The 26,098-nt window shown below is 36.2% G+C and overlaps 2 protein-coding genes across 2 annotated transcripts in view; both read right to left on the bottom strand.

Annotated features, from left to right (window-relative positions):
* LOC149285906 (dipeptidyl peptidase 4-like) overlaps nucleotides 1–15,016 on the bottom strand; it is a 30,954-nt gene extending 15,938 nt beyond the window's left edge. Inside the window, exons 1-4 of the mRNA XM_089494643.1 lie at nucleotides 14,968–15,016; nucleotides 11,761–11,798; nucleotides 11,414–11,501; nucleotides 426–521 (exon numbers count right to left, since the gene is read on the bottom strand). Coding sequence (XP_089350769.1) covers nucleotides 426–521; nucleotides 11,414–11,501; nucleotides 11,761–11,798; nucleotides 14,968–15,016 — 271 coding nt within the window. The remainder of the gene's footprint in view (nucleotides 1–425; nucleotides 522–11,413; nucleotides 11,502–11,760; nucleotides 11,799–14,967) is intronic.
* Nucleotides 15,017–18,380: 3,364 nt separating this feature from the next.
* LOC149285907 (uncharacterized) lies at nucleotides 18,381–24,243 on the bottom strand. Its single transcript, XM_089494695.1, has 6 exons — nucleotides 24,152–24,243; nucleotides 22,670–22,831; nucleotides 20,517–20,651; nucleotides 19,594–19,707; nucleotides 18,858–18,998; nucleotides 18,381–18,402 (listed from the first exon to the last, which is right to left on the bottom strand). Exons 1-6 carry the CDS (start codon nucleotides 24,241–24,243, stop codon nucleotides 18,381–18,383), a joined length of 666 nt encoding a protein of 221 aa, XP_089350821.1.
* Between the last annotated feature and the right edge of the window lie 1,855 nt (nucleotides 24,244–26,098).

The following is a 26,098-nucleotide window of genomic DNA, read 5'->3' on the forward strand; positions in this document are numbered from 1 at the left end:
GTCAGATTCTTCTGTGTGAGACTCGGTGAGTCTCATTCTGCCATTTCTCACAGTATCTAAAACTCTAAGTTAAATTTGACCCTCTTTCTTCCATCTATTGGTCTCAAATTCTCAATTGAACTTCTTCTACACATTTATTTCTTGTTTCCATGGCAACTGGATGAACAAATGGGATTTCCAAAACGGAGACGGACATTGTTGAATACTAAGAAAATGTTCCTGCCTGAAAACGAACAAAAACTTTTCCGCCGGCGACCAAGTCTAATTTCCCCCTATATTTTTTTAAATTATTTGATGTTTGAGATCATTTAAATTTAGCCAATGGCTGTAGAAAACAAATACAATATGTAAATATATTTTGATAAAGAGGAGAGGCATCCTGTAATATTAAAAAAAACCTGGGTAAAACAAAGCAAAAACCTTACCTGAAATCCACTCTAAGCCAAACGATTTGTATCGGTATTTATCACCAAAATAATCCTCCAAAGTAAATGTTTTACGTATATCTGTTGGTTCTTTGTCTGCGAAAATGAAAAATAAATACTTACTGGACAAAAACAAAAGCCAGATAAGTGTAGAAATGATTAAAAAGTTTAAAAATATTTTAAATACATTGAAAACTAGGAGAAATACTTAAAATATAAGGCAAAAAACACATCACAAAGAAGATTATCACATACAATGTATCTATACAACAGAACATGGAATCAGTGCAGACTAAATTATTGTATGGACCTTAAGGAGGAGTCTCATGGAATTATAAATATATATAAAAAAGAAAAATACATATTTACAGTGTTTTATCATATTGTTCCAGTAAACTCTGTTTATCGGTAGAACTAGAGGTTGCTATTGTAGGCAGTCATGTGATATGTTGGGTATCTTCCAAACTCAAACACTACATTGAGTTGATGGTTTATGCTAATGAAGTCCTTCTTATGCTAAAGAAATCCATTTCTCTATACACCTAAACTAAGTCCCTTTGGGTGATTAAGACCAATACACCGTATTCTATTGTTTACCACAAGACGGAATACATTTTTAGTAAATTTTCTCACCTCACCATTTTCTGAAAACTTTTTGAAACAGAAGATTATTCTTTATTTTTAAAACTGTGATACTAGTGTAAAAAAAGGAAAACATGCTATGAGAGTAAGTTCCCCTTACTCTCTGCTCTGGTGAGTGGTGAATAATAATAATAATAACATTATATGTCTGTACATATTGCCTCCACTACTCACAAGTTATTCTAAGGCCAGATGTTTGGTAGAGCTTTCAGTTCTGCCTATCAGGGGTATTGGTGGGTACATTGCCAGTGTAGGGATCACAGACTCGCCAGCTGCAGCTCAGTGTTATTTTTACTGGTGTAAGATAAGAATGAATATATGACCGTGATCTACACTCAGTGCACCTTACCCCTTGACACTCTTTTCATGTACAGCTGGAGTGAATGATGGGATAATTGCTTGACTATTAAAGGGCTTCTACAAATAATGTTTATCCAGGAATACATTTGGCCTAGATCCAGCCTTGAGATGTTCTGTTATAAACATTATTAGATGTCATAGATGAAAAATGCAGAAATAACTGCCACAAACTTTTCTCTTTTTTTTTGTTTAGATATTATCTTTTTTTTTAAACACACAATGTTGAAACCAGTCTCTGCAAGGCAGCTTTTAGATCATTTATACTAAAAAATTGTAGACTCGAGCATACAGGTTGGTACATTTAAGGAATTTTGACAAATTGGTGCATTCATATGAATGCCTAAAACGAGAATGGATGCCAAACAATCAAACGCAAAATGGAAGGAAAAGCTCTTAAATGTGTTTATTCGTTTCTAAGTTGTGTATGCATTATTTCATGGCAGAGAGAAATACACTCTCTGTGTGCATCATATTTCAAACAAACAAAAAAAAACATTTCAAATTTAATCTGGGTTAATAGGTCTGGATACAAAATTTGTCCTGTGGAAAAAAACAGGAAACTTGTCCCCGTGCACATGTCTATTACTCAATATTCTAAATTATGTTAACTTTTTTTTTTATTATAAGCTTTATTCCATCTCTGAACGGATTGTTCTCCATGAAAATGTAGGCAGTTCCTTAAGGTTATAAAAAAGTTGTCATATTAAATGTTAAATTAAAAAATATAGAATAAAAATATTTAAACTGTTGCTGTTAAACAGCTACTGGAACATTTTAGTTTAGCCAAGATCAAGGTCTGCTTTAAGAAGTTCTCTAAATAACCTTTAATTCTATATTACATCAGGAGAGTATACAGAGTGTCAAGTACTTACGGATAAATGTATTCGTTGATTAGATTTGGTAAGAGAAACACTTAAATCCTACCATGACAACCAGATGGGAAATTTAAAAACATACTGTAGAATAGACCAAGACAAATGTATAACTCAAATATACACTGGAGATCCATAGTATAAACTGTTAGGTGAATATCATGTTTAGGGTTTCATGTAACATTCAAAACGGTCATGAGTTTTACTATTGCATATGTGATTGAAGAAATGTATTATATAAATATTTTTTTAGGTATGATAATATGAAACCCTTCTACAAACCACTTAATATAAAATAAAGACATTGTGTTTATTAGAACTAGTTACTTAAATGTAACTAAGTCCTAGCTGTAGGTGTTAAAGCTTATTTTTAGATGACCAAGAGCTTGTCCTTCAAGTGAAGATTTGGCCAAGGTTTGATTTATATTTTATTGAGATGGTGATTACTAAAGTAATCACCATCTCAATAAAAGTTAAAGCTGTTGGGTCTCGGGCAATATTTATATAAAGAATGCTTAGCCAGATGTGTCAGGGACTTAGGTAGCAAGCTTAAGGCAAGGACCTCCAAGGTAGTATTTTCTGAAATATTACCTGTACCACGTGCCACACCAGAGAGGCAGCGGGAGATTAGGGAGCTAAACAAGTGGCTCAGAAGCTGGTGTAGGAAGGAGGGGTTTGGGTTCATGGAGAACTGGGCCGACTTCTCTGTCGGATACAGGCTCTACGGTAGGGACGGGCTGCACCTCAATGGGGAGGGTGCAGCTGTGCTTGGGGAGAAGATGGTCAGAAGGGTGGAGGAGTGTTTAAACTAGGGAAAGGGGGGGAGGGAGACTACAATATAGAAGGGGAAGATAGTGTAGATAGAGAGCTGGGGCTTATAAATGTACCTGGGGGTGGAGCAGAGGGAGGGGTTAGAATAGTTAATAGGGATAGGCTTCATAGGGAAAAAAACCATACACCTCTAAATTGTATGCTTACTAATGCCAGAAGTCTGACCAATAAAACTGACGAACTGGAGTTAATAATGTCTGAAGAAAATTATGACATAGTGGGTATAACAGAGACATGGTTGGATGATAGCTATGACTGGGCGGTTAACATACAGGGGTATAGTCTATTCAGGAAGGATCGGAAAAAACGAAAAGGGGGAGGAGTTTGCCTTTATGTAAAGTCCAGCCTAAAGGCCACACTGCGGGAGAATATATGTGAGGGAAATGATAATGTGGAGTCATTATGGGTAGAAATATATGGAAAGAAAAATAATAAAATACTGATCGGGGTTTGCTATAAGCCACCAAATATAATGGAAGCAGCAGAAGATCAATTATTAAAGCAAATAAACAAGGCAGCAAATCACAATGAGGTGGTTATTATGGGGGACTTTAACTATCCCGACATAAACTGGGAAACCGAGACCTGTGAATCTCATAAAGGAAACCGGTTTCTGACTATAAGTAAGGATAATTATCTGTCCCAAATGGTACAGGACCCGACCAGAGGGGGCGCCCTACTGGACTTAATATTAACCAACAGACCTGACAGAGTAACTAATGTGCAGGTCAGGGGACATCTAGGAAATAGTGATCACAATATGATGCATTATAACTTGTCCTTCAATAAGGGAACTCTTAGAGGAGCCACAAGAACTATGCACTTTAGGAGGGCAAAGTTTGATCAACTAAGAGAAGCCCTTAACACTGTAAATTGGGAAAATGTCCTCAAAAACAAGAGTACAGACGCTCAATGGGAGATTTTTAAGAATATCTTAAATTCTCACTGTGAAAGGTACATACCGTATGGGAATAAAAGAGTCAGGAACAAGAGAAAACCAATGTGGATAAATAAAAATGTAAAGGGGGCAATAAATGGCAAAAAAAAGGCATTTAAGCTACTAAAACAGGAAGGCAGTGAGGAAGCACTAAAAAGCTATCGGGAAAAAAATAAAATATGTAAAAATCAGATAAAAGCAGCAAAATTGGAGACAGAAAGACTCATTGCCAAAGAGAGTAAAACAAACCCCAAAATGTTCTTTAACTATATAAATAGTAAAAAGGTTAACAATGAAAGCGTTGGCCCCTTAAAAAGTAATGAGGGAGAAGTTATAGACGGGGATCAGGAAAAAGCTAATCTATTAAATATATTCTTCTCTGCTGTATTCACAGAGGAAAATGAAATGCCAGGTAATATACAGCAGGATGAGATAAATGCCCCAGTACATGTCGCCTGTCTAACCCAGGAAGAAGTGCAGTGCCGCCTAAAAAAAATCAAAATAGACAAATCACCAGGTCCAGATGGCATTCACCCCCGCGTTCTAAGGGAGTTAAGTAATGTAATAGACAGACCCCTATTTCTAATATTCAAGGACTCTATAGTGACAGGGTCTGTTCCCCAGGACTGGCGCATAGCAAATGTTGTGCCAATATTCAAAAAGGGGACAAAAAGTGACCCGGGGAATTATAGGCCTGTTAGTTTAACTTCTGTTGTGTGTAAACTGTTTGAGGGTTTCCTAAGAGATGCTATTTTGGAGTATCTCAATGAAAATAAGTGTATGACTCCATATCAGCATGGGTTTACAAGGGATCGGTCCTGTCAAACTAACCTGATCAGCTTTTATGAGGAGGTGAGCTCAAGACTGGATCGGGGTGAATCGCTGGATGTCGTATATCTTGATTTTTCCAAAGCATTTGATACGGTGCCACATAAAAGGCTCGTACATAAAATGAGAATGCTTGGGCTGGGGGAGAATGTGTGTATGTGGGTAAGTAACTGGCTCAGTGATAGGAAACAGAGGGTGGTTATTAATGGTACATACTCTGAGTGGGTGACTGTTGCTAGTGGGGTACCACAGGGGTCAGTTTTGGGTCCTATTCTTTTTAATATATTTATTAATGACCTTGTAGAGGGATTGCATAGTAAAGTATCAATCTTTGCAGACGATACTAAGCTCTGTAACGTGGTTAACACAATAGAGGACAGCGCACGATTACAAATGGATCTGCATAGGTTGGAGGCTTGGGCTGGGATGTGGCAGATGAGGTTCAACACAGATAAATGTAAGGTTATGCACATGGGGAAGAAAAATCCAGGCTGGGAATATGTATTAAATGGGAAAACACTGGGGACGACTGACATGGAAAAGGACTTAGGAGTTTTAGTTAACAGTAAATTTACCTGTAGCGACCAGTGTCAGGCAGCTGCTGCTAAGGCAAATAAAATCATGGGGTGCATCAAAAGGGGCATAGATGCCCATGACAAGGAAATAATTCTACCCCTGTACAAGTCACTAGTCAGACCACACATGGAATACTGTGTACAGTACTGGGCACCAGTGTACAAGAAAGATATAGTGGAGCTGGAGAGGGTTCAAAGACGGGCAACCAGAGTAATAAGGGGAATGGGAGGACTACAGTACCCAGAAAGATTATCAGAATTGGGGTTATTTAGTTTGGAAAAAAGACGGCTTAGGGGGGACTTAATAACTATGTATAAATATATAAGGGGACAGTACAGAGATCACTCCCAGGACCTATTTATACCCAGGACTGTATCTATAACAAGGGGACATCCTCTACGGCTGGAGGAAAGAAGGTTTCTACACCAGCACAGACGGGGGTTCTTTACAGTAAGAGCGGTGAGATTATGGAACTCTCTGCCAGAGGTAGTGGTGATGGTAAACTCAATAAAAGAGTTCAAAAGGAGCCTGGACGTGTTTCTTGAAAGCAATAATATTACAAGTTATGGATATTAGATTAATAGGGACAGAACGTTGATCCAGGGATTTATTCTGATTGCCATATTTGGAGTCGGGAAGGAATTTTCCCCCTGGTATGGGGCAATTGGCATCTGCTTCATAAGGGTTTTTTGCCTTCCTCTGGATCAACACAGTAGGGACACAATATGTATATAGGTTGAACTTGATGGACTTTGGTCTTTTTTCAACCTTATGAACTATGTTACTATGTTACTATGTTACTAAAATGGGAAACAATAACTTTTTTAACTCACTAGTAACTCTAGATGTACTCAAGACCAGATTACTATCACTTGGCCTCAGAAGAACGCCTTACAAATATGGCACATTACATCCGGAATAAATAGATGGGTCGAATCGTTCTTATATGCTATTGTTAAAAAATTCAAATTTTGTGCAGAAATGTGGGTGCGATTTTGAGCAAAACTGTGTGAAGAATGAATGGATCCAGAAGAGTTCGTCTTCAATAATAGATGCTTATTTCTCATGGCACCCACTAAAAAGTCAGTCTAGAGTTACTATGCTTTTCTAGAAATGCATTCTACCTAGGCATAACTTGTAATTAACCTGTGAATGGTGTCACTCTTATCTTTACTTTAACATCCAAATAAAACCTTTACATGGTTTTGCTTATCTACATTATGACAGATGATCTAAAGGGAACTTGCTTATAATCTGAACTCATGGTGTTTGAGACTGATGAACGTTCCTCTGTATAATTAGGTGTGCTAAGCACCAGAACGATACCCCAGTCATTTTATGTATCTACACATACATACATGTAAGACAGATAGCACCCCAATTTTATTGTTACTCTAGAGCAGTAAAAATGCACATACTATATATTTATGAAATAAATATTACCTTTCAGTGCATCAGGATACTGAATCAATAAAGTTGATTAGATATATTATAAAACACCATTTCACAAGATGGAACATTGGTAATAATAACTAACCATATATTCCCTCTGGTTAGGGAAAGGATGATTTTCAATACATTTAAAGAGTATTGAGTAAAACCAGTCTTTCAGGGTTGAGAGTCAGAGAAAGTTTGCATTTACATACAAACCCAAGTCAGTAATTAATCATTTTCACTTCATCATTATATGGGTGTATTATTTCCAAGAGGAAGTATTTGCACTGGGATTGTTAAGAGGTATGTATACTCTTTTGGTCCCATTCGTTGTCATCTTTATCACTTGCCAGATTGCAGAATTACCTTATTTGTCAAGTGTAACGACCAAAAAAATAAAAAAAATATCAGGATCATTTGTCCTCTAGAATATTGAGGCATGTCCATTCACACCATACTGCTACAAGCATTTAGGACTGCTACAGCCATTGGTCTGTTTTAGATGCCTAGCTATCTAGTCTCTCCTAATACTCATGCTACTGGACGCTACTGGGTCCGTCTAATATCCTGATTGCTGTGACTTCTCTTGTCCCTATGAACTATACCCAGCTTCTTATTCTGTATTAGGCTTGAACGAGTCAGTTTGGTAAAGGCAGTATTTGGAAATGAGTACATTGAGGGACTACATACTTACACGATATCAAACCTTTACAGATTCTTTCACCTGTTCTCTTTTGATAAGCAGACTGTCTAGGGTTATTACTGAAGCAAACTGGCATTAATCTGTAAGAAGCTGTTGTTCCCACTCTACCTCGGGATTCCATCTTTCTTTTTATGGGTGTTAAACTGCCAATATACCAGCTGCTCTTACCTGGCAAAATATCAGGGAATGGAGATCCCCTCTCTTTTTCATCTATTGCAAAGCCGGACTGAGGAGGATGAAGAGGTAGTCCTGGCACTTTAAGGGCAGTGGCCACCTGATGACATAAGTGTGGCCGATGGCTGGATATACGTGGCTAAAGACTACATTTTTCTGCTCATGTAGAGTGTGGACAGGCATATCCAGTCCACGGACGCACACTGAAGCATCTGATCTGCTGCTGGAGTGGCAGATCAGGTGAGTGTGTCGCCCTGTCGGTGTGTCAGATGGACAGTCTGGGCTTGATCTCTTGATAGCACCTATAAAGGATGTCTATACTGTCTGTAAGCACAGACCTTAAGGCAATAGTTGATAATTATACAACTTTCCCCCAAAACATGAATGCATTAACTGGACCTTCTACCTAAAACAATATCCACATTTTAAAATATACAGAATTTTATTGTATTGGTACAAAGTCCCTGAGAGGGTGCATGTTGAGAAAAAAAAGCCAAAATATATAATTTCCTTTGTGCCTAACAAATATTGTGCATTCTATGCCTATAAATGGCCGTCCACTCTACAAACAAGATCTTCATATTTTACTACTCAATCTCACATCCTCTAAACTGTACCCTTGTTTTAATATTCCTAAAAAGCATTCTCTAAAAAAGTATTAAACCACTTAAACCTTTGAATGATTACGAAAGTTTTAGCTGGCACAGAAATTGTATTTTATAAATTTGTTTTTGCCACTTGTTTGATTTCATAGAAATTCTGATTTTTATGTATTGGCCTTGGATGAACTCACACTTGCTGGCAATCTGGCATTCCTTGAGTGTTATGTTGGACTTCACACAAGATAAAATGCTGGCTCAAGATAAAATCTGGGACTATAGTTAATCTTTGCTCAGTTCTTATATAGTAGTTAGATATAGATAGATAGATAGATAGATAGATAGATAGATAGATAGATAGATAGATAGATAGAGAGAGAAAGAGAGAGAGAGATAGAGAGATAGATAGATAGATAGATAGATAGATAGATAGATAGATAGATAGATAGATAGATAGATAGAGAGATAGATAGATAGATAGATAGATAGATAGATAGATAGCAATGTTAGATTTAGTAGGTCCCCAGGATCTAAGACCTGGATGATTAAATAAATAATATTTCCACAAAATCTGTATTTAGAATGTTAGTATGTTTTACTAAAAAAACATACTTGCACAAAACTATAAACTTAACAACACTACTCTGGGTAATAATATCATTTATAATTATTCCTATAATTATTCTCATAATTATTCCCATTAAGTAGAATAACAATTCCCCAACACATTAGCTTTTTTAGGCGTGATTTGCTGGAATACTCAAACTGTGGTTGGAAATCTATTGCAAATATCAAATAAATTAGAAACAGTGAAAAGCTGGAACATAGAAAGACAAATGTCTTAGATTTGCCTTAGAATATGATATGATGAGACCTGAGCTGGAAAAATGGAGAGAATGCTGACCCCCTTGGACAAGACAGAAATAACAATCTTCCAACAGATTTGTAGTACTTAAAAACTGTCAACACGTGAATTGAAGTATGACGCATGACGACACGAGGATGCTTATCCATGGCCTGTTTATATAAGCTGTTAGTTTCTAATCATCAGGAATGCAGAGCAATAGAAATTGGTTTGCATCCTGGGAAAAGAAAGGTTCCCATTAAAAAGGAAATAAATGACTTAACAGGAAAAGATTATTTTTGTCACTCGGAAAATATCACATCCAGGGGACGGTGCGTGTTCAGTTTGCTCATCTATAAAATTGCAATGGGAAAGCTGTAAATGACAATTGTCCTAACCAAGTATCTATATTAGCCTGGACTTCAGGTACCATTAGCTGTATAAGTGAGATCCTTGTATGGGTTTTCCATACAATCTATTTTAATGGATGTGCTGGATAGTAGTGCATACTGAAACTGTCTGGAGCTTCAACACTTTTAGGTCATTTCAAGGTTGAAGACTGTAAACCCTTCCATGAAGACGTCACAAGGAGCCACATAACTAATACACATACTCTCAGGGTACTATTTTTCAGGTACTTGGGTGAAACAATTTGTAACTAATTGTAGTTCAAACACAACATAAATGTAATGGACCACAAGAGGGAATCATGGAGTGTAGAGAAATTATCATTGCTTAGACTTATTCCTGTCCTTGTCATAAGTCTTGCTTGCCATCAAAGGTTAGAAAAAAAAGATGTGTGTAGATGGAATTGTGTTGTCATGCAACTGTTGAAATGGCAAGTCACGAATAAATATTTTTTAAAAAAATATTTTATATAAATATTAAAAATTTTTAAATTTTCCAAAAACAATATTCTTAGTGCCAGAACGAGGTATTAGCTACCACATCTTTGGATGTAGCTGAAGCCAACAAGGCTGGTGGCAGCCAGGTTCCAGGGACCTCTTGCATTTTTTATTAGTCAAGAACACATACTAGTTAAATAGGGTAAACACAAGGAAATTAAATATTTCAATGGCAAAAATTCCCAAAGCAATGTTATTCAAGTGTGATTTTTCAAACCAGTCATTACATTGTGACCACAGCTGGATTAAAAATAACTATCTCCATAAAGTGGTCAGGTTCTACTCTGGCCCTCAACGTTTGGAACATCTTGTTCCAAGCATTACTTTGAGTGTTATTTGTATATAATTACAGTAACATACTACACAGATGTTCGGTAATCAGATCAGTGTCGTTCTTAGAAAAATAAGCAAATAAAATGTATCCAAAGTTATTTATACCAAACATTTAGACACAAAAATTCCCTTTTAATATGATTCAAATAATCCATTTTATCTTGAAGCACAAACCATTCATCCCTTAGAGATAAAAAAAATGAATATATAAAGCAATTTAAAAAGTAATAAACTCACAAAGTTATACAAATAGTGTAGGATGGACTCTGGTCAAACTACAGCAATCAGATGGGAATCAGTACAAGAGAAAGCTTAAGGTGATCTAGAATGCTTCTTATTCATCCTACAAGTAAAGCTCAATAATACTTGGTAATAGTTAACAAAAATATTAAAAAAAATGTCATTATATAATTTAATCTCTCTCTGACACACCTGTGATTAAAGGGATGGCGCACCCTTTTTAGATGCACCCGAATTCTGATGAGCAATTTGACACAACAATGTACAGTATCAGTACTATACGTTTATTATAGGATATAGGGCTGTGCAATAAAATCCACCAGTTACGCCAGCGCATAAAGATAAAACAACAGAAACAAAATAGATAACAAACAATATTAACAATAGTAGCTTCAAATGCTATACTTGGATCCATGTCATTAAGCGAAAGGAGCTAAGGCGGTGGTAACAGCTTGTCCCTTTGCCTAACTATTGAGTTACTGAGCACAATTGGACTCCTTCTATAGGGAATCCAGAACATTAAGCTGGATCACATACATATATAAATATACATTCATACATGCACACACAATATGTGCATACATTTTATACTTTAACATATGTGTTTCATTTAGAGATACTGTGTGTTTTTCATTCCAATGCCTACATAGACACATGTTTAAACTAAAATATATACATTCATCTGGAGACTGGTCACCTGCTAGCCTTACCTTTATTTGTCAACAGAGCTACAGGGACAGCAATGGCTACAATGACAATTGCAAGCACCAGCAAACCAATAAGCCACTTCACCCATGTCTACAAAACAAATACATATAATGAAAAATAAGAAAAGAAAAAGCAAAAGAACATTCAAAAAAAACTTTTCCAGATGTCTCAATTACAGCAGAGAACATGCTCTCCAAATCTGAAGAATAATCCTGTACACCAACCCTTTAAAACTAAAAATATTATTTAAATGTGCTAATTTCCAAATAATTCCAAGGACAGCATCCCCTACTGATACAGGATGAACTCTGCTAATTAACTAGTGAGATGACAAAGTGAAATTACTTACCTTCATCTTGAGTGGGATGCTTAGTGCTGTTAAGTCTCCTGAGGCAAGGCAAAGAAGAACAGGGAAGAAGAAGACAAAATAAGTTTAAGACAGTCTTGTGATTATCCAGGTCAGGCTGTTAAAGTGCTTCAGTCCAAATGGTTAAACATTAGTAAGGAGGAGATCCAGCAGGGGTGAGGTTGGACATAGTCCTGTGTTTTTTCTGGCTATCTCCAGCAGTAGAGAACTATCCTGGCAGTTTGGACATTGATTTATCTTTCATAATAATACTTAACTGGGAAAAGTGCAGGCAGTAAAAAAAAAAAAAGTTTAGAACTGTACAGGAAAGTTTGTGTGAATACTTTGTAGCTGGGGAGGGGTTTGATGATTCTTAATCTACCTTGGAGGAAATAATGAGCAAAGCAGTTAGGGATAGGGGCTGACATTTATCCAGTGTAACAGATAGTTTTCTGCAAGGTTATTACATGAATAGACTAAGGACATAATGTTATGTATATAATGCTATAGGTGAGTTGTAAGGCACACCCTTTTTAAGATGGGGAGATTTAGAGTTGTTTTTATTAATTTGGTAACTGCTGCTAGCAAATGGCAAAAGACAATTTTTTTGCAACTCCAGTTGTAGGCAATACCTCCCATCATCCTTAGCCATCCCAATATTGCATGTCAAATACTGGAGATCTTGTCCATACCATTTATAGCCCCCCTAGTAGACAATACTTATGTATAGAATGTGAAATCCACCTTCAGGCTTTGCAGGGTTAATGCTGTACTTTGATGATGGAAATGAAGACTGTATAATTTGTGTGAAATATTAGATTTTGGACAAATGAGAGATCCACATGAAACAGCTGGATGTGCTTAGGAAATGGTTTCCAAATAGCAATTGTGATGAGAATACTATATATCACCATTACCCCCCATATGACCAATAACATACCTTTAAAGATCAATACTGGCCATAACTGGCCACTGTAAGGATGGAAGTGATAGTCAATGGAGAAGCTTACGATGGAAACAAGTCTCTTGCAGAAAACAACAATTTGTAATATTTGAACCATCTCACAATATTCTCTGGCCAGGGAAGCAAGGAGATTCCACAGAAAGCTTCTTCAAACCCTATGCCATCACAACAACCATGTGCTACATCATCATCCTAAATATTATGACCTATCCCTCATTTACATTCATGAACAATTTGACCTTTACTGATTGCTCTGATGTAAATGTCCCACAACAAAAATGAGCAGGGTAAGGTTTACAGTTAGGCTGACTCGACATAGAAACTTGAATTTGATGGCAGATAAGAACCATTCAACCCATTTAGTCTGCCCATTTTCAGTCCTCTGTCTCATATTAGATATAGGGTGTAAATGCCATATACCTATCCTGTTCATGTTCCTCCTGCTCCTATTCAGGTTCTTCCCATTACTTTAGTAATGTGTTCCAATCAGTTTTTGGGATTAGCCCCTACAAGGACTTCTACTTTATATTTTTAATAACGGAGATGTCATAGTCGTAGGCAGGAATGCTTTGCAGACTTCAAAATAAGTGCTGCAGAAGCTCCACCTAGGAATGTTAGATGTTTGATAAGAAATACACACACATACACACACTGCCACCGTTACAGGTCATGATGGATTGTGCAGGGAAAGATAGAAAAAAGGGAGTCTGAAAACAAATTTGGGAAAACTAGCAGGGCATGGTTAGCATTACACACATTCCTGTAAACTTAAACATAGATATAAAAATATGTGGTCAAACATACATTTATTTCTGGAACATAGTATCTGGCAAGAATGTAACCACCTGCTTTTTTCAGCATTGCAGGTTCTGATTCTGTGCAGTCCCTTTTTCACAGCGTTCCCTTAATCCCATAAATGTAGCCAGAAATATTCCTATGCAATACTGTTGAGATCTGATGCATCCTGGAGACGCGGGCACCCGGCGTGCCATAGTCAACTGTTGTATGTAATAAAAACAGTAACCAGAGCTGGCTTTGCCACAAAGGGAACCTAAGTGGTTGCCTGCGGCTCTCGGCTGGCTGGGATGCACTGACACAAGGCAGCGATAAGTGCCTCATGGAGACGGAGACAGTTCTCGCCTAGGGCACTAAATGCTGAGCCTGACAGTTCCTTACCCCAGACATTTCAGATGTCCAAATCACGACATGTGTTGGGAGATGTGGCAAGAGGTGGGAAGGTAGGACCAGAGTTGTGACCACCTGCCCACCTCTACAGAGTATCACAAGGTGGCAATGTGAGAGCTGGAATGTAATTCTCTGCTCCAGCAGCTACATTAGCTACATGGCCCATAATCTCCACTGCATAGAAAAGAGGGACAGTGAGGCAGCTACCTGGGACAGTGTCAAAATATAGGGACTGTCATGTGACAACAGGGACAAAATTGGAAAATTGATCAAAATTGCCTAAAATCTAGGAAAGAGCTGACTGCATTTAACCCAAGAGGCATGTGCATTGGCATTCGTTTTCATCTTTTCATCTTTTCCACAGCAACATTTGTGCCTAGGGCCTACAGTTTAGCATCTAAATCGTTGAATGCAAACAGATGGGAACATTATGTAAAAACTTGCCCTTCAAATGTTAATGCCAACTAGCTGGGTGGCAAATAGGACGTTTCATTTCGGCAATTTATTATTTTTTGCAAAATAGAGGAAACTGTGGAGGGGAAGGACTTTAGATTTCAATTTCTTCTGAGATAATTGTATTGGTCGTCACCGTTGGGTGTCAGGTTGACGTTAAGCTGTATATTTACAGTCCCTATACAGTCCACATGTTATGTCGCCACAAAGAGGAGAAACAGACATTTGGAGAATAAAAATACAGCGTCAACTTAAACTGTGTCCAATGTGATCTTAAACCAGGTTCCGGAGCAGAGCCGTTGCACATTTATTTGTAATTACAGATTTCTGGTTACAATATAGAACCCACATTGTAACTTTGCAACTCTAGCAGATAAATCAATATGTGAACGATGTGAGGCGAGGTCCAATAATATGTATTTGACAAACATACAAAGCTTCGGTTGCAGCAATGTTTAGTAGTATAGCATAATACACAATTATAAGACTATACTGTTTTACATTATCTGAAAAAAAAACAATTGGACATATTTGCCCACAACCTGATGTAACGTTCACTTTCCGTATCCCTTCAAATTCATTTCGTTCCACTCACAGCTAACTCTTACCTTTGCGTTTGTTCCGCTGGACGCCCATGTTGTGCACGTAGTGATCCATTACTGCAAAAAAAAAAAATAGAGTGTAACACTCTAATAAGGTAAACACACTCAGAATGACTACATTTAAGAGGAAAGGATTTCCTTGTGTTTTAAGAGCCTCAAAATTGGTCGTGAAAGTGTACTAACAGGTTCTTCTGCCTACTGGCACACAAGCCTACTCACGCAAAAGTGCCCACAGCATTTAAATCCTGCTTTTATTTGTATGATATTGTGTAAAAGCTGGAGACTGAATTTCAATATCTATAATTGATACTTTTTTGTGATCTGTACAAATCATTTTATATTTTCCTTATGAAATGTTTGCAAGTAGGGGTTCTCGGGAGGCATTTGGCGGTGCAACATTTTGTACATGGCCCTTCTATGAAGAGATCTTCTTTTATAAAACAATAAGTATTTTAATTAGTCTAAGACTGGGACTTCAGGCTAAGTACTGTAATATTAGTCAAAATATCTGGCTTCTAGGTTTTTTCCATTGTTGCACCCCAACAATAAGTCAGACATGAAACTAGATTTATTTTCCGCTCATATGGCGCTGGCCGACATTGCCCCACACTCACCCGATCTTCTCCGGGGGCAGATTGGGTGTTGCAGTCTATGAGAGGTTAAAAAGTACTGTGGATATCCAGTGCCAGGGCTGCCCCACCATAGTCAGTTCAGCCCTAATAGCGTGGATCATTTAGGTGTCCTTTCTGGGGCTCTGCTATAGAGACCCTTCTACTATAGGGAGTAGACCCTTTCGGATTATTAGTATTAGATGGGACTGGAAATTACACATGGAAATGGATTAGTTCCAGCTGTCATCGTGAAAGTATTTGAACTGGCATCTGGAATGTATTGCACCAAAAAAATAAAAATCGAAAGCAGACTACAGAACATCTTAACAACAAAATTATAGTATTCTGCTTTTGTACATCAAAGATTCCAACAATCTTTCCTTCTTCTATAATTTTTTTTATTTACCCTTCTATTTTATTATTTAAATATTTGTATTTTAGGTAAAATTTAGATAATAAATATGAAATTATTTATGAATTTTGATTTAAATATTTTTGTCACAATTCTCTGTTGTGACAATTGTCTCATGGATTGGTTTTCCATTCCCATCGAAAGAATGCAGTTGAGTTGGGGAACATGTGGTTAAAATAATGCTTCTCTCATACAATGATGTGTCAGGAGAATAGCAATATTTATCAAGGTAGAACAAGCACTGCCTGTTTCCAATTTCATAAAATGTTATTTTTTTTTAATTCTATGCAGTGAATTTCTTCACATTATCATGGATGAAACACTCAAATAATATTATTTATGTGGTGTTTTTCTGATTTAAGATTACCATTTAGGAATAAAGCTTGTAACACATTCTATATGTTTTTAAAAGCTGATTTAATATTTAATTTGGATAAAAAGGCCAATTAAAACGTTGAGACTGGAACCTGCTCCTTTCTCCGTCAGTCATCCGCCGCCAGAGCCGGCCTTAGGTGTTCCGGCGCCCTGTGCGAACTACTCCTCTGGCGCCCTTCCCTCACTACCCCCCCTCTGCCCCTTCAAACTACCCCCCCTCTGCCCCTTCAAACTACCCCCCCTGCCCCTTCAAACTACCCCCCCCTCTGCCCCTTCAAACTACCCCACCTCTGCCCCTTCAAACTAACCCCCCTGCCCCTTCCTTCAAACTATCCCCCCCCCCCTACTTCTCCTTATCCTAACTTACCTTGAGGAGTCCTGCCGGCATTTCATGTTGAGCGCCGGAATGCCGGTACCGCGACAGAGTCACGGAGAGTAAGGGGCGTCGAGCGGTTGCTGAGAACTTCACGAGCAACCGCTCGGCACCCCTGCCCGGGACATAAATGAAAACATTATTGGTTTTTTTTGTTGATTTTTTTAACTTTATTTAACATCCTCCATGGAGGATGTTAAATAAAGTTAAAAAAAAAAACAAAAAAAACCAACAATGTTTTCATTTAGGTGCAGAGGGGGCGGCAGCGGACCCCGCGGTGGCGGCGGCGGCGCCCCCTGGTGTGTGGCGCCCTGTGCGGTCGCACAGGTCGCACACCCCAAAGGCCGGCCCTGTCCGCCGCTGTGGCCGATGCTTTCTCCCCAGGGCTTCTCTGAAGCTAGTGACAATGTAGATGTCACAATTGTTGTGATGCACTTGACCGTTGGCTTGCAGGATGCCATCACTGGTTGGCAACCAGCAGTTCCCGCACACATTACTCTGAAAGCAGCTGCTGCTTTTTGCTGTATTTTTTTGGTATTTTGCCCATCTCTTATCCACGTCCCTTTATTTTCATAACCAATATTTCCACCTTTCATCTCTTCCTTTTATGTAATTCCTTTATATTAAATATGCATCTTTTACTTTTTACTTATATTTCCTACCAACGGTTACCTGAAATACTTTGATGCTGGTTGTCTAGTCAGGGAATTTGTGTAACAGATGTAACATTGTAAGTTTACATAAATTGAGCAGCCTCCCAGCTGAAGTGGTAGAGAAGTGTACAACCTTTCTTCCTAACGCTCACCCAGCATCCTAATCAGGCCATCTGAACGACCAACAACCTCTCAAGCAGTCCTCTTCTGCTGTTTAGTTCGCCCTCAACCACAGACTAGATTGTAAGCTCAGAAGAGCAGAGCCCTCTTCTCCTTTTGTACCAGTCTGTTACTTTGTGTGATTTGAAATAATTTTTACTGATTCGGATGTGACAGCGCTACGGATTCTGCGGGTGCTATATAAATAAATGTAATGTAATAGGAGACCACTTGTTAATAATGTACATAGCTGATTTACAATACATGTTTAGTGTATGTTTCCATGAAAAAAATATAAACAACCAAGTGAAGCTTGAAAAAAACTTTATTTAAGGCTACTAGTTAATATTCTGAAAGCTTTGCATCTTTATAATAAATGTTTCAAACAGGGTAACCCATTCTGTACTTTGACACCATTGATTTGGAGCAAATTCTATATACAATTCAACTAGAAAAATAAGTTATTTCTCTTAAATTTAAACAAGTTATATTTTTATTACCTTTTTCATTTTTTTTTTTTTTTTTTTATATATATATTTTTTTTTAGCTTCAACTATCTGGGCAACAAATTGGCACTTTTGGACTTGAGCCCTCGGAGCACTGGATGGATGGAAAAGCTGGTTCCAGAATATAATAGGTCATTGCTAAATGTGCATTCGACAATAAACTTTTCTTTTTCCCCCAACAAGAAAACACTAGTGTAAATCCCATTTACTTTGCATGCAGAGCTATACCGTATGGCTTTATGATACACCTGCTTGAATGTACAGAATACAAAATTAACATTTCCAAGTGGCAGCCGAATAGTTCTTTGTCAGAGGTAGGTCTGTCCTGCTTTATTGTTCCTCCAGTAGGTCCCTAAAAAAATAACAAAAGTACGTTAAAAACAAATGATGAGACTCCCCCCCCCCATTTTAGGTCTTAATTATAATCACAAAGGAATAATTGTCAACACATATCCATCCGTATTTATTATTTTTAAATGTTCTCACTAGTAATATTGCAACATAAATGTTATTAACCTTCTCTGATCCATTCATTTTACAATGATGTATAAAATTATGTATACATAATTTTTAGGAAAAAATCACAGCTATCACATCAAATTAGGTATGTTTAGTTAATTATTTGTAGGTTCGTCTTTAAAAATATTATGAGAACTGTAGCTAGGGATGGATATGTGCTAACATTCATCTGAAATGAAAAAATCAACATTAAATCAAGTTCAATTTATTCACCAACTCATAATGATTGTGTGTAGAATTAATCGTTTTCGTTGTGAGAAACTCATTATTCCCCTTCTAAAGCTTTACCTTTCAGTAACCTTGGTGTTAATTAACCAGTCTAAGAACTCTTGTGCTGCAATAATATCTAGGACTTTGTTGACATCATTTGTAAAACTGCCGTCGGCGTGTCTTCTGCCCATTTCTTCAATGCTGTTCATTTCAGAGTAACTTTCAAAAGAGGATTTTTGCATGTCACGTGTGTTTTTGAACCCCACAATTTCATTTTTTTTTTACTTTGCATTTGAGACATTGGATAACTTCCGAAATACAAAATCGGGTATGACTGTCTGTTTACTATAATTGTGCATATATATATATATATATATATATATATATATATATATATATATATATATATATATATATATATATATATATATATACACAATTATAGTGTAAACAAAATATATATATATATTTATTTTTTTAGAACATCAAAGCACAAATAATGAACAATCAACTAAAATAAATATAAAACACACTGTTGCTGAAGGCATTAAGTCAAGATATATCATGCATTTTCTTTCTTTTTATAAGCTACATTAAAGAAAGTTATTTCAACTTTGGCTAGGCTCATCTTCAATAACGTATGCAGTAAACAATATATTATATTTATTGTGATTATAGAACAAGTTGCATGTTTTTATATAGATTATATGGAGTAGACACAATCCAAATCCAGGTTTTAAAAAAATGAGGAGGTACTTATATGGGTTTCAAATGACATTCACATAGAATGGAAATATATTAAGAATATTCTTACTTCCTTTTTGGTCTTCCTTTAATTAACCAATCAACAAATTCTTTGGCTGCTTTCTCTTCCAAGAAGTTGGTCATGTCATTGGTGAAAGTTCCTTCTGCATGTCTTGAAAACCTCCTGTTTAATTAAATAAATACATTTTAGAGGCGTTTAAGTATTATTATTATAGGACCTAGATTGTTCTTTGGATGCAGAACATACAAAGGTCTGCAGGGTAGAAGTTACTGGTGAAACAAGTCAAATGACATTGATTTAAGCAAATAAAAGAATGGTCCAGAGTGTAGTAGATACAGCTTAATGTTGATAAATGTCAAATAATGCACTTGGGATGTAAAAGCCCAAATAGCATTGGGGGGCATTGCTCTCTCTGTGACAAGAGAAGAAAGGGACTTGGGAGAAATTATTTCTGAGGACTTTAAGAAAAGCAAGCAGGTTGCTGGTTTGTATAGCTAGAGGTATTAGTAGCAGGATGACGGTGGTGGTTCTGCCCAACAGATCTCTGGCCAGACTTCGCATAAAGTATTGGGTACAGTTCTGGAGACCCCATCTCTAGGAGGATATTGACACATTGGAGAGAATTCAGAGGAGGGCCACTAAAATGATGATAAACCAAAAATATTTAAATTCTTAAAGAAATTAAACAAAGTACAGGAGGAAAGTTTATTTCAGAGGAGAACTGTTAAAACAAGAGGTCATAATCCAAAAATAGAGGATCAGGGCTTTAGATGTAATGTAAGGAAGTTTTACTTTGTTTCCTGCTGTAGAAAATATAGTGTTTATTATGTCTAGTTCATAAGTGCATATCTTTACTGTCTTTATAGTTAAAATATAACGTGAGATAACTTAAGCTAGTTTAGCACATTCATATATGGCAACATTAAGAAACAAAAGCAAGTTGAGAAATATATACAGTATGTAATTCTTACCATTTCTTTGGTTTTCCTTTTATCAGCCAGTCAATAAATTCTTTGGCTGCTTTTTCTTCCAAATATTGGGTCACATCATTGGTATATGTACCTTCTGCATGTCTTTCAAACTCAACATTGCGTCTTGAAATCCCCCTATAAAAGTAAAAAAAATAAGCGTATAGAAACAAATATATTCGTAATTAATCCTCCCTACTGTTTATTGGCTGCAATAATGAATCAACAACAATCAGTAATTTAACAACATGAGAGATATAACTTAATGGGGATAAATTAGATTGTAAGCTCGCACCAGTTTGTAAATTGTTCTAATGAATGTAACAGCGCTGCGGAATCGGCCGGCGCTTTATAAATAAATATAATGTAATGTAATAAATTATCACAAAAATATTATTGCACATATAACTTGTTTCTAAATACATTGATTCTGTTATTCAGTAAACATTTACAATTAAGAAAAAGTGGCAAATCGGGTTTAAAGGAGGGGGGAGGGTGTTTTCGTTTTATATCATTGACATATATTTTAGCAATTTCTCAATCATCAATATCATCAATAAGCAAATCAGTCAAGACATTTATATAGCGTGCTCTGGTAGCTAGAATCCAAAAACTACACAAAGATTGTTTCCAAATGAAGCACCTCTCAGATCATTACATAAGTTTTTGGCTCTTGAGTGGAATGTGCAACTTCAAGATTTTCTTGGCTGATTAGTCATTTTGGCATCCAGCACCACCAATGAGTACACAGCGATCACAATGACTTTATTTCCCCAACTGTTTTGGAGAACAGATCTTATTGTCGCTTGTTGGCTGTTTATCAGGATGGACATCAAGGAGCCAGCCTTGGTTTATAAGGCAACTGTAGCTTATACATGCAGTGGTTCCGTTTTATTATGGAAAACAAAGACACAATCCTACCAAGTCCAACCTTTTATAATACCATCTCTTCAGGTTTGCATCTAGTAATCTAGTAAAGAAACCAGTACTGGAAAGCATCTTATAATTCCCTGTTCTGTGTGTTTGTTTTCATGATGAAGCTGCTGGTGTCAGCCACATACTGTTTGATCAGGCTGACACCACCGCCTGATACATGCCTTTCGGGGTTTTGGTAATCTTAGACAAAATGAATCATTAAACTTGTTATTACTGGTAGGCAACATTATTAATCCTTATTAATTTCCTGCAGCAACAACTTTTGTATGCTAATGTTTTTTTACAAGATGGTAGACTCCTACCCATAAATTATATTGTTCAATTCAGTATTATGCTCAAGAATATTCCACAAGATTAATTTGATGATTTGTCATTATGTGGTCCAAGTTACCTGTGGTATCATAATTACATCATTATATCAAGAAGCAAAATTATACAATTATACAGTTTAAAGAAGTGAGGGAAGTTTAAAACCTTAACTTTGTTAAATTTCTGTAAAGAAGTAACACCAATTAAAACAAAGAACAAGGATATACAAAAACATTTTCTTAGTTAAAGTCCATAATCTACACATTTGTGTTTACCATAATTGTGATAGTCTTTTACTACTTCAGATTTAAAATGCATGTAAACTGAGTTTTCATATTTGCTTTATCTTATTAAAAAATACTACTATTTCTGTAGTATAATGCTTTTCTTAATGTCAGGACGACAAACAGTGCCATGTTAATATGTGTCACTTTAATCACTTAGGACAGCAATTTTCATACAAATGTGGATGTCTTAAATACAGCTGTGCATACCGGCCTAGAATTATTAATCTCGGGGCAGCTGAACTCCTGCTTGTCCTTCAGGCTCTTGGTGTGCAGCTGCTAAATGAACCATTTGGGAAGGTGACCTCCCTTCTATACCTTGGAGGTCTGGGCCTAGTCTCCATAATACATTGTCTATGAATGCTAGTCCTTAGGCACACAAGATATGTAAAGGGATATATCTTGTTTCAGTTATTGTTGGTCCCTCGGTAAGGACAGATGGACAAAACAAACATACAAATAACTTAAGAGTTAAAGGCTAAGCAAATTAGTAACATTTAGTATATGACACATTTAAGGGGGGGATTACAAGACAAGTTGAACTGAAGGGTAAGGGACTGAGGTAAAGACTGGGGCTTCACCATTTGAAACACAGGAAAACTCATCTATTGATGCTCGTAATCTTACCCGCTTCTTTTTGAGTTCATTAACCACTGGACAAAGTCTTGAGCGCGCCTCGAGTCTAGGTACTTGCTGTAATCACTAGTAAATGTGCCTTGTGAATGACGCTTAACTTCGTTGAGCTGTTCTGAACCATCTAGAGCTTCATTCTTTGCGGCTTTGACTGATCTGTGTATACAATGTTTTCATTTGTGATATAAGTAACTATTATGAAGTTGATTATATATTTTTCCTACTTTTCAGGCTGAGATTTTTCAAGATTTTTGAATTTAGTGCAATTTACAACTACTGAACAGGACTCATGGTCTAATAACAATAAAATTAAAATACAGGCTAAACATGCATGCTCGCTTCTTTCCATACTAGATTTTGCAATCTGGGACAATATAATTCCTTAAATGTTTAAAGAACAAATTTGTGTCTTAGAAGGATTTGGGGAATTTTATTCACTGAATTACTTTTCAAAACTACAAATTTCCTATTCGGTTATAGTATGATATAGAGACTATAATACTGGTACATTATAATGAGACATATGGCATATAAATCATCCTTGCGAGCTAGAGAAATATGCCATTGTTCAATTCATAAGGATCATCTTGGCATCTAGACATTAGTTTAAACATATTAAAGTAAATATAAGCAATTACCAATTAAGTTGCGTTTCAGGAAAGCATTTTTTAGTTATTGTAATAAATATAGAGGGTGTCTTTTCTTTAAACAGAAGATTTTAATACAATAAAATGTGTGTTTTGGACAAATTACAAAATCCATCATGAAGACCTAGAAGTGCTTTTTTTTAAGAGGAAATAAACAATGTGGACTGCGTCATCGGGATATAGATTTGATTCTAGATTAGATTCCTTTTAAAACGTGATGATGGACTAAGTAATTTCTGAATTCAAATATCATAATTCATTCAGTGGACAGAAATGATTTTATTTTTTGTCATCATAGGTCTAAGACTAGGTTTACCTCATCTCGTAATTATATTTATTTGCCATTTTTTCTATTTAAGTCCTCAGAAATTTCAAATTGATGGCATTTTAATGACATATAGCTTTTTACATTTGCTGAACTGAAATATGAATATCATTAACTCTTCTTTACAATTATTTGAACTATTATAACTTAAAACTATGCCACAGTAACTAATATGAAGTCTTTAATTGAAGTTGATACTTTTAATTGGGCCAATATAGAAAAACATGTGAAGTCACATAAGCTTATGGGACCTTATAGTTCTCTTCTTGGGAAAGCTTATATGTCTCTACATGTTTATCTTTGTTGGTCCATTAAACAATATCCATTCGACTCCATGTTCTCTTGGACCAAAAGGTTTATTCATTCTCCTTACTCTGTACAACAGAAGCTCTACATATCTTCTTGATATCTTATTTAAATATAACATTTGTATTCAATTATAGAGACTTATTCCACTTGATCTACTTAAGAACCATCTTCCTTTCCTGGTTCCACTGTACATACCTGGATTTGTCTTCTGTTTCATGGATGGGATTTTGCCAGCTTCCTTGCAGCAACATAAAAAATAGTCCGACCATACAGTATACACTCCTCATTGTTATTCTGTAGCAAATGAAATTTCCAATACATTATTATATTATTGATATTTTGGTATCAAATTATATTTGAATCAATATTGTTTCCATTGACCTTATATTGATTCTAGGCTTGTATCATATTAAATAAGAGAGAGATGACCTTAGGGATGATATATAAGGGTTCTAGAATGCTCAATATACCAAGAATGACCCCATATGTTAAAATAGTGACCATAATACAAGCAGCACAGCATACCAGACCCAAGGGTCTGTCTATCTATCTATCTATCTATCTATCTATCTATCTATCTATCTATCTTTCTATCTATCTATCTGTCTATCCATCTATCTATCTATCCATTTATCTATCCATCTATCTATCTATCCATCTATCTATCTATCTATCTATCTATCTATCTTTATTTGAGGAACTGTTACTCCATTGGCATATACAGAAGCTTATATATTATGAAGCATTATTTATCTATGATGCTTGACCTTGAACAATGATATGATATTATTGAGTAGAAATCACTAAATTAAAGCTATACTGGAATAAATTTACTGAATAACTCCATCGGTGAACTGAAGAAAGCTGTTTATCCAATGCTTGTATCGAACAAGCTAAGATGTAGTTATTCCAAAGTGGGCAGACTTTTCACATTGGGCGTCTTCTTTGCCACTTGAGTTAGCTGCTCAGGGTCCATTGAGCTAATATTGACCCTTGTATCTTCTGTTTGCTAATTTGAAGAATCTGGAAGCAACTTCATTTAACTGCAAATCATTACTCAATTTAGTGAATGTGCTAAATATATTAGGTCAAAGGGCATTCAGTGGCTAATCCACCAGCAACCCATCTCATCAATGAAAACTCAATGAGAATCCAACCACCATAATACATCCATTTAAAACCAATTCACTAAAACATGAACATTTTGGTGAAGACTCCTACATATTCTATGGATCCAACTTTTTAAAATAAAACAATGGTTTTAACTAAACAAGAAAGACATGGGATAGTTTTATGCCATTAAATTGTGAGTCTGGGACATTATAGCATTAGATTAAAATAAACACCCCAAAGTAGTTTTCATACCTACAGAAAGAACTAATAGCAACACCCTGGCTATATCCTTGCAAAGAAATATAATATGTGGTATGATTAATTGTGGATTTACCATGCATCTATTGCACTCAAAAGAAAAGAAAAAGGGAAAATTGTAATGTTATTTTTAACAGATGTAAGCAATATTGTTAAAAAACCTAGCAGATGTCTCATAATTTGGAAAAGTATGAATATACTTTGCATATAGTTAAACTTTACGGATAAGTAATTAAATATTGTTCTATAATTCAACCTGACCCCATTTTTAAAATGTAACAATGTCATTTTAGTACAAAATATTGCTTTACCAAAGTAAAATAATTGCAGAAATCACATAAAAATCCGTAAAAATCCAACAGGTGCAAGCAGAAATTAGTCTAACATCCTCAATTGGTATTATTTCTGTATAAATTCAGGGATATACTTACGGTAAAGTGTGCAGGCAATGGATAAAACGATACTCGCTCTTAAGTATGGTAACTTTTCGATCCTTCCTGATCCTGATGATGAGTCTAACTGTTCATCCTCATAGCATTTTATAGTCTTTTCAGCTTCATTGAGCAATGCGAGAATGCATTCTGTGCATTAATTCTGACACGGATTATCATGTGGTTGCCGTTGGTTTAAGCGTTTCACATATGAATGACTGCTTTTTGTTTAATTTACACATTAGAGACGGCTGGCAAATCATTTCGAAACAATTGCACACGTAAAAACCCTTCCTTTCTGGACAAGGATAGGTATAATGCAATGATGTCAACCCGGTAT

The sequence above is a fragment of the Sceloporus occidentalis genome, unplaced genomic scaffold (genome assembly GCF_023333645.1).
Source record: "Sceloporus occidentalis isolate IW3139 unplaced genomic scaffold, rSceOcc1.0.p SCAF_74, whole genome shotgun sequence".
Taxonomy (NCBI): domain Eukaryota; kingdom Metazoa; phylum Chordata; class Lepidosauria; order Squamata; family Phrynosomatidae; genus Sceloporus; species Sceloporus occidentalis.

Excerpts from the sequence above, each read along its gene's own strand:
- LOC149285907 (XM_089494695.1), bottom strand. The coding sequence starts at position 24,243 with ATGAGGAGTGTATACTGTATGGTCGGACTATTTTTTATGTTGCTGCAA. Across the intron at positions 19,708-20,516 it reads AAAGGAAAACCAAAGAAATG|GAGGTTTTCAAGACATGCAG; the intron begins GTAAGAATTACA and ends TTAATTAAACAG. Across the intron at positions 18,403-18,857 it reads AACACCAAGGTTACTGAAAG|GGACCTACTGGAGGAACAAT; the intron begins GTAAAGCTTTAG and ends TTATTTTTTTAG.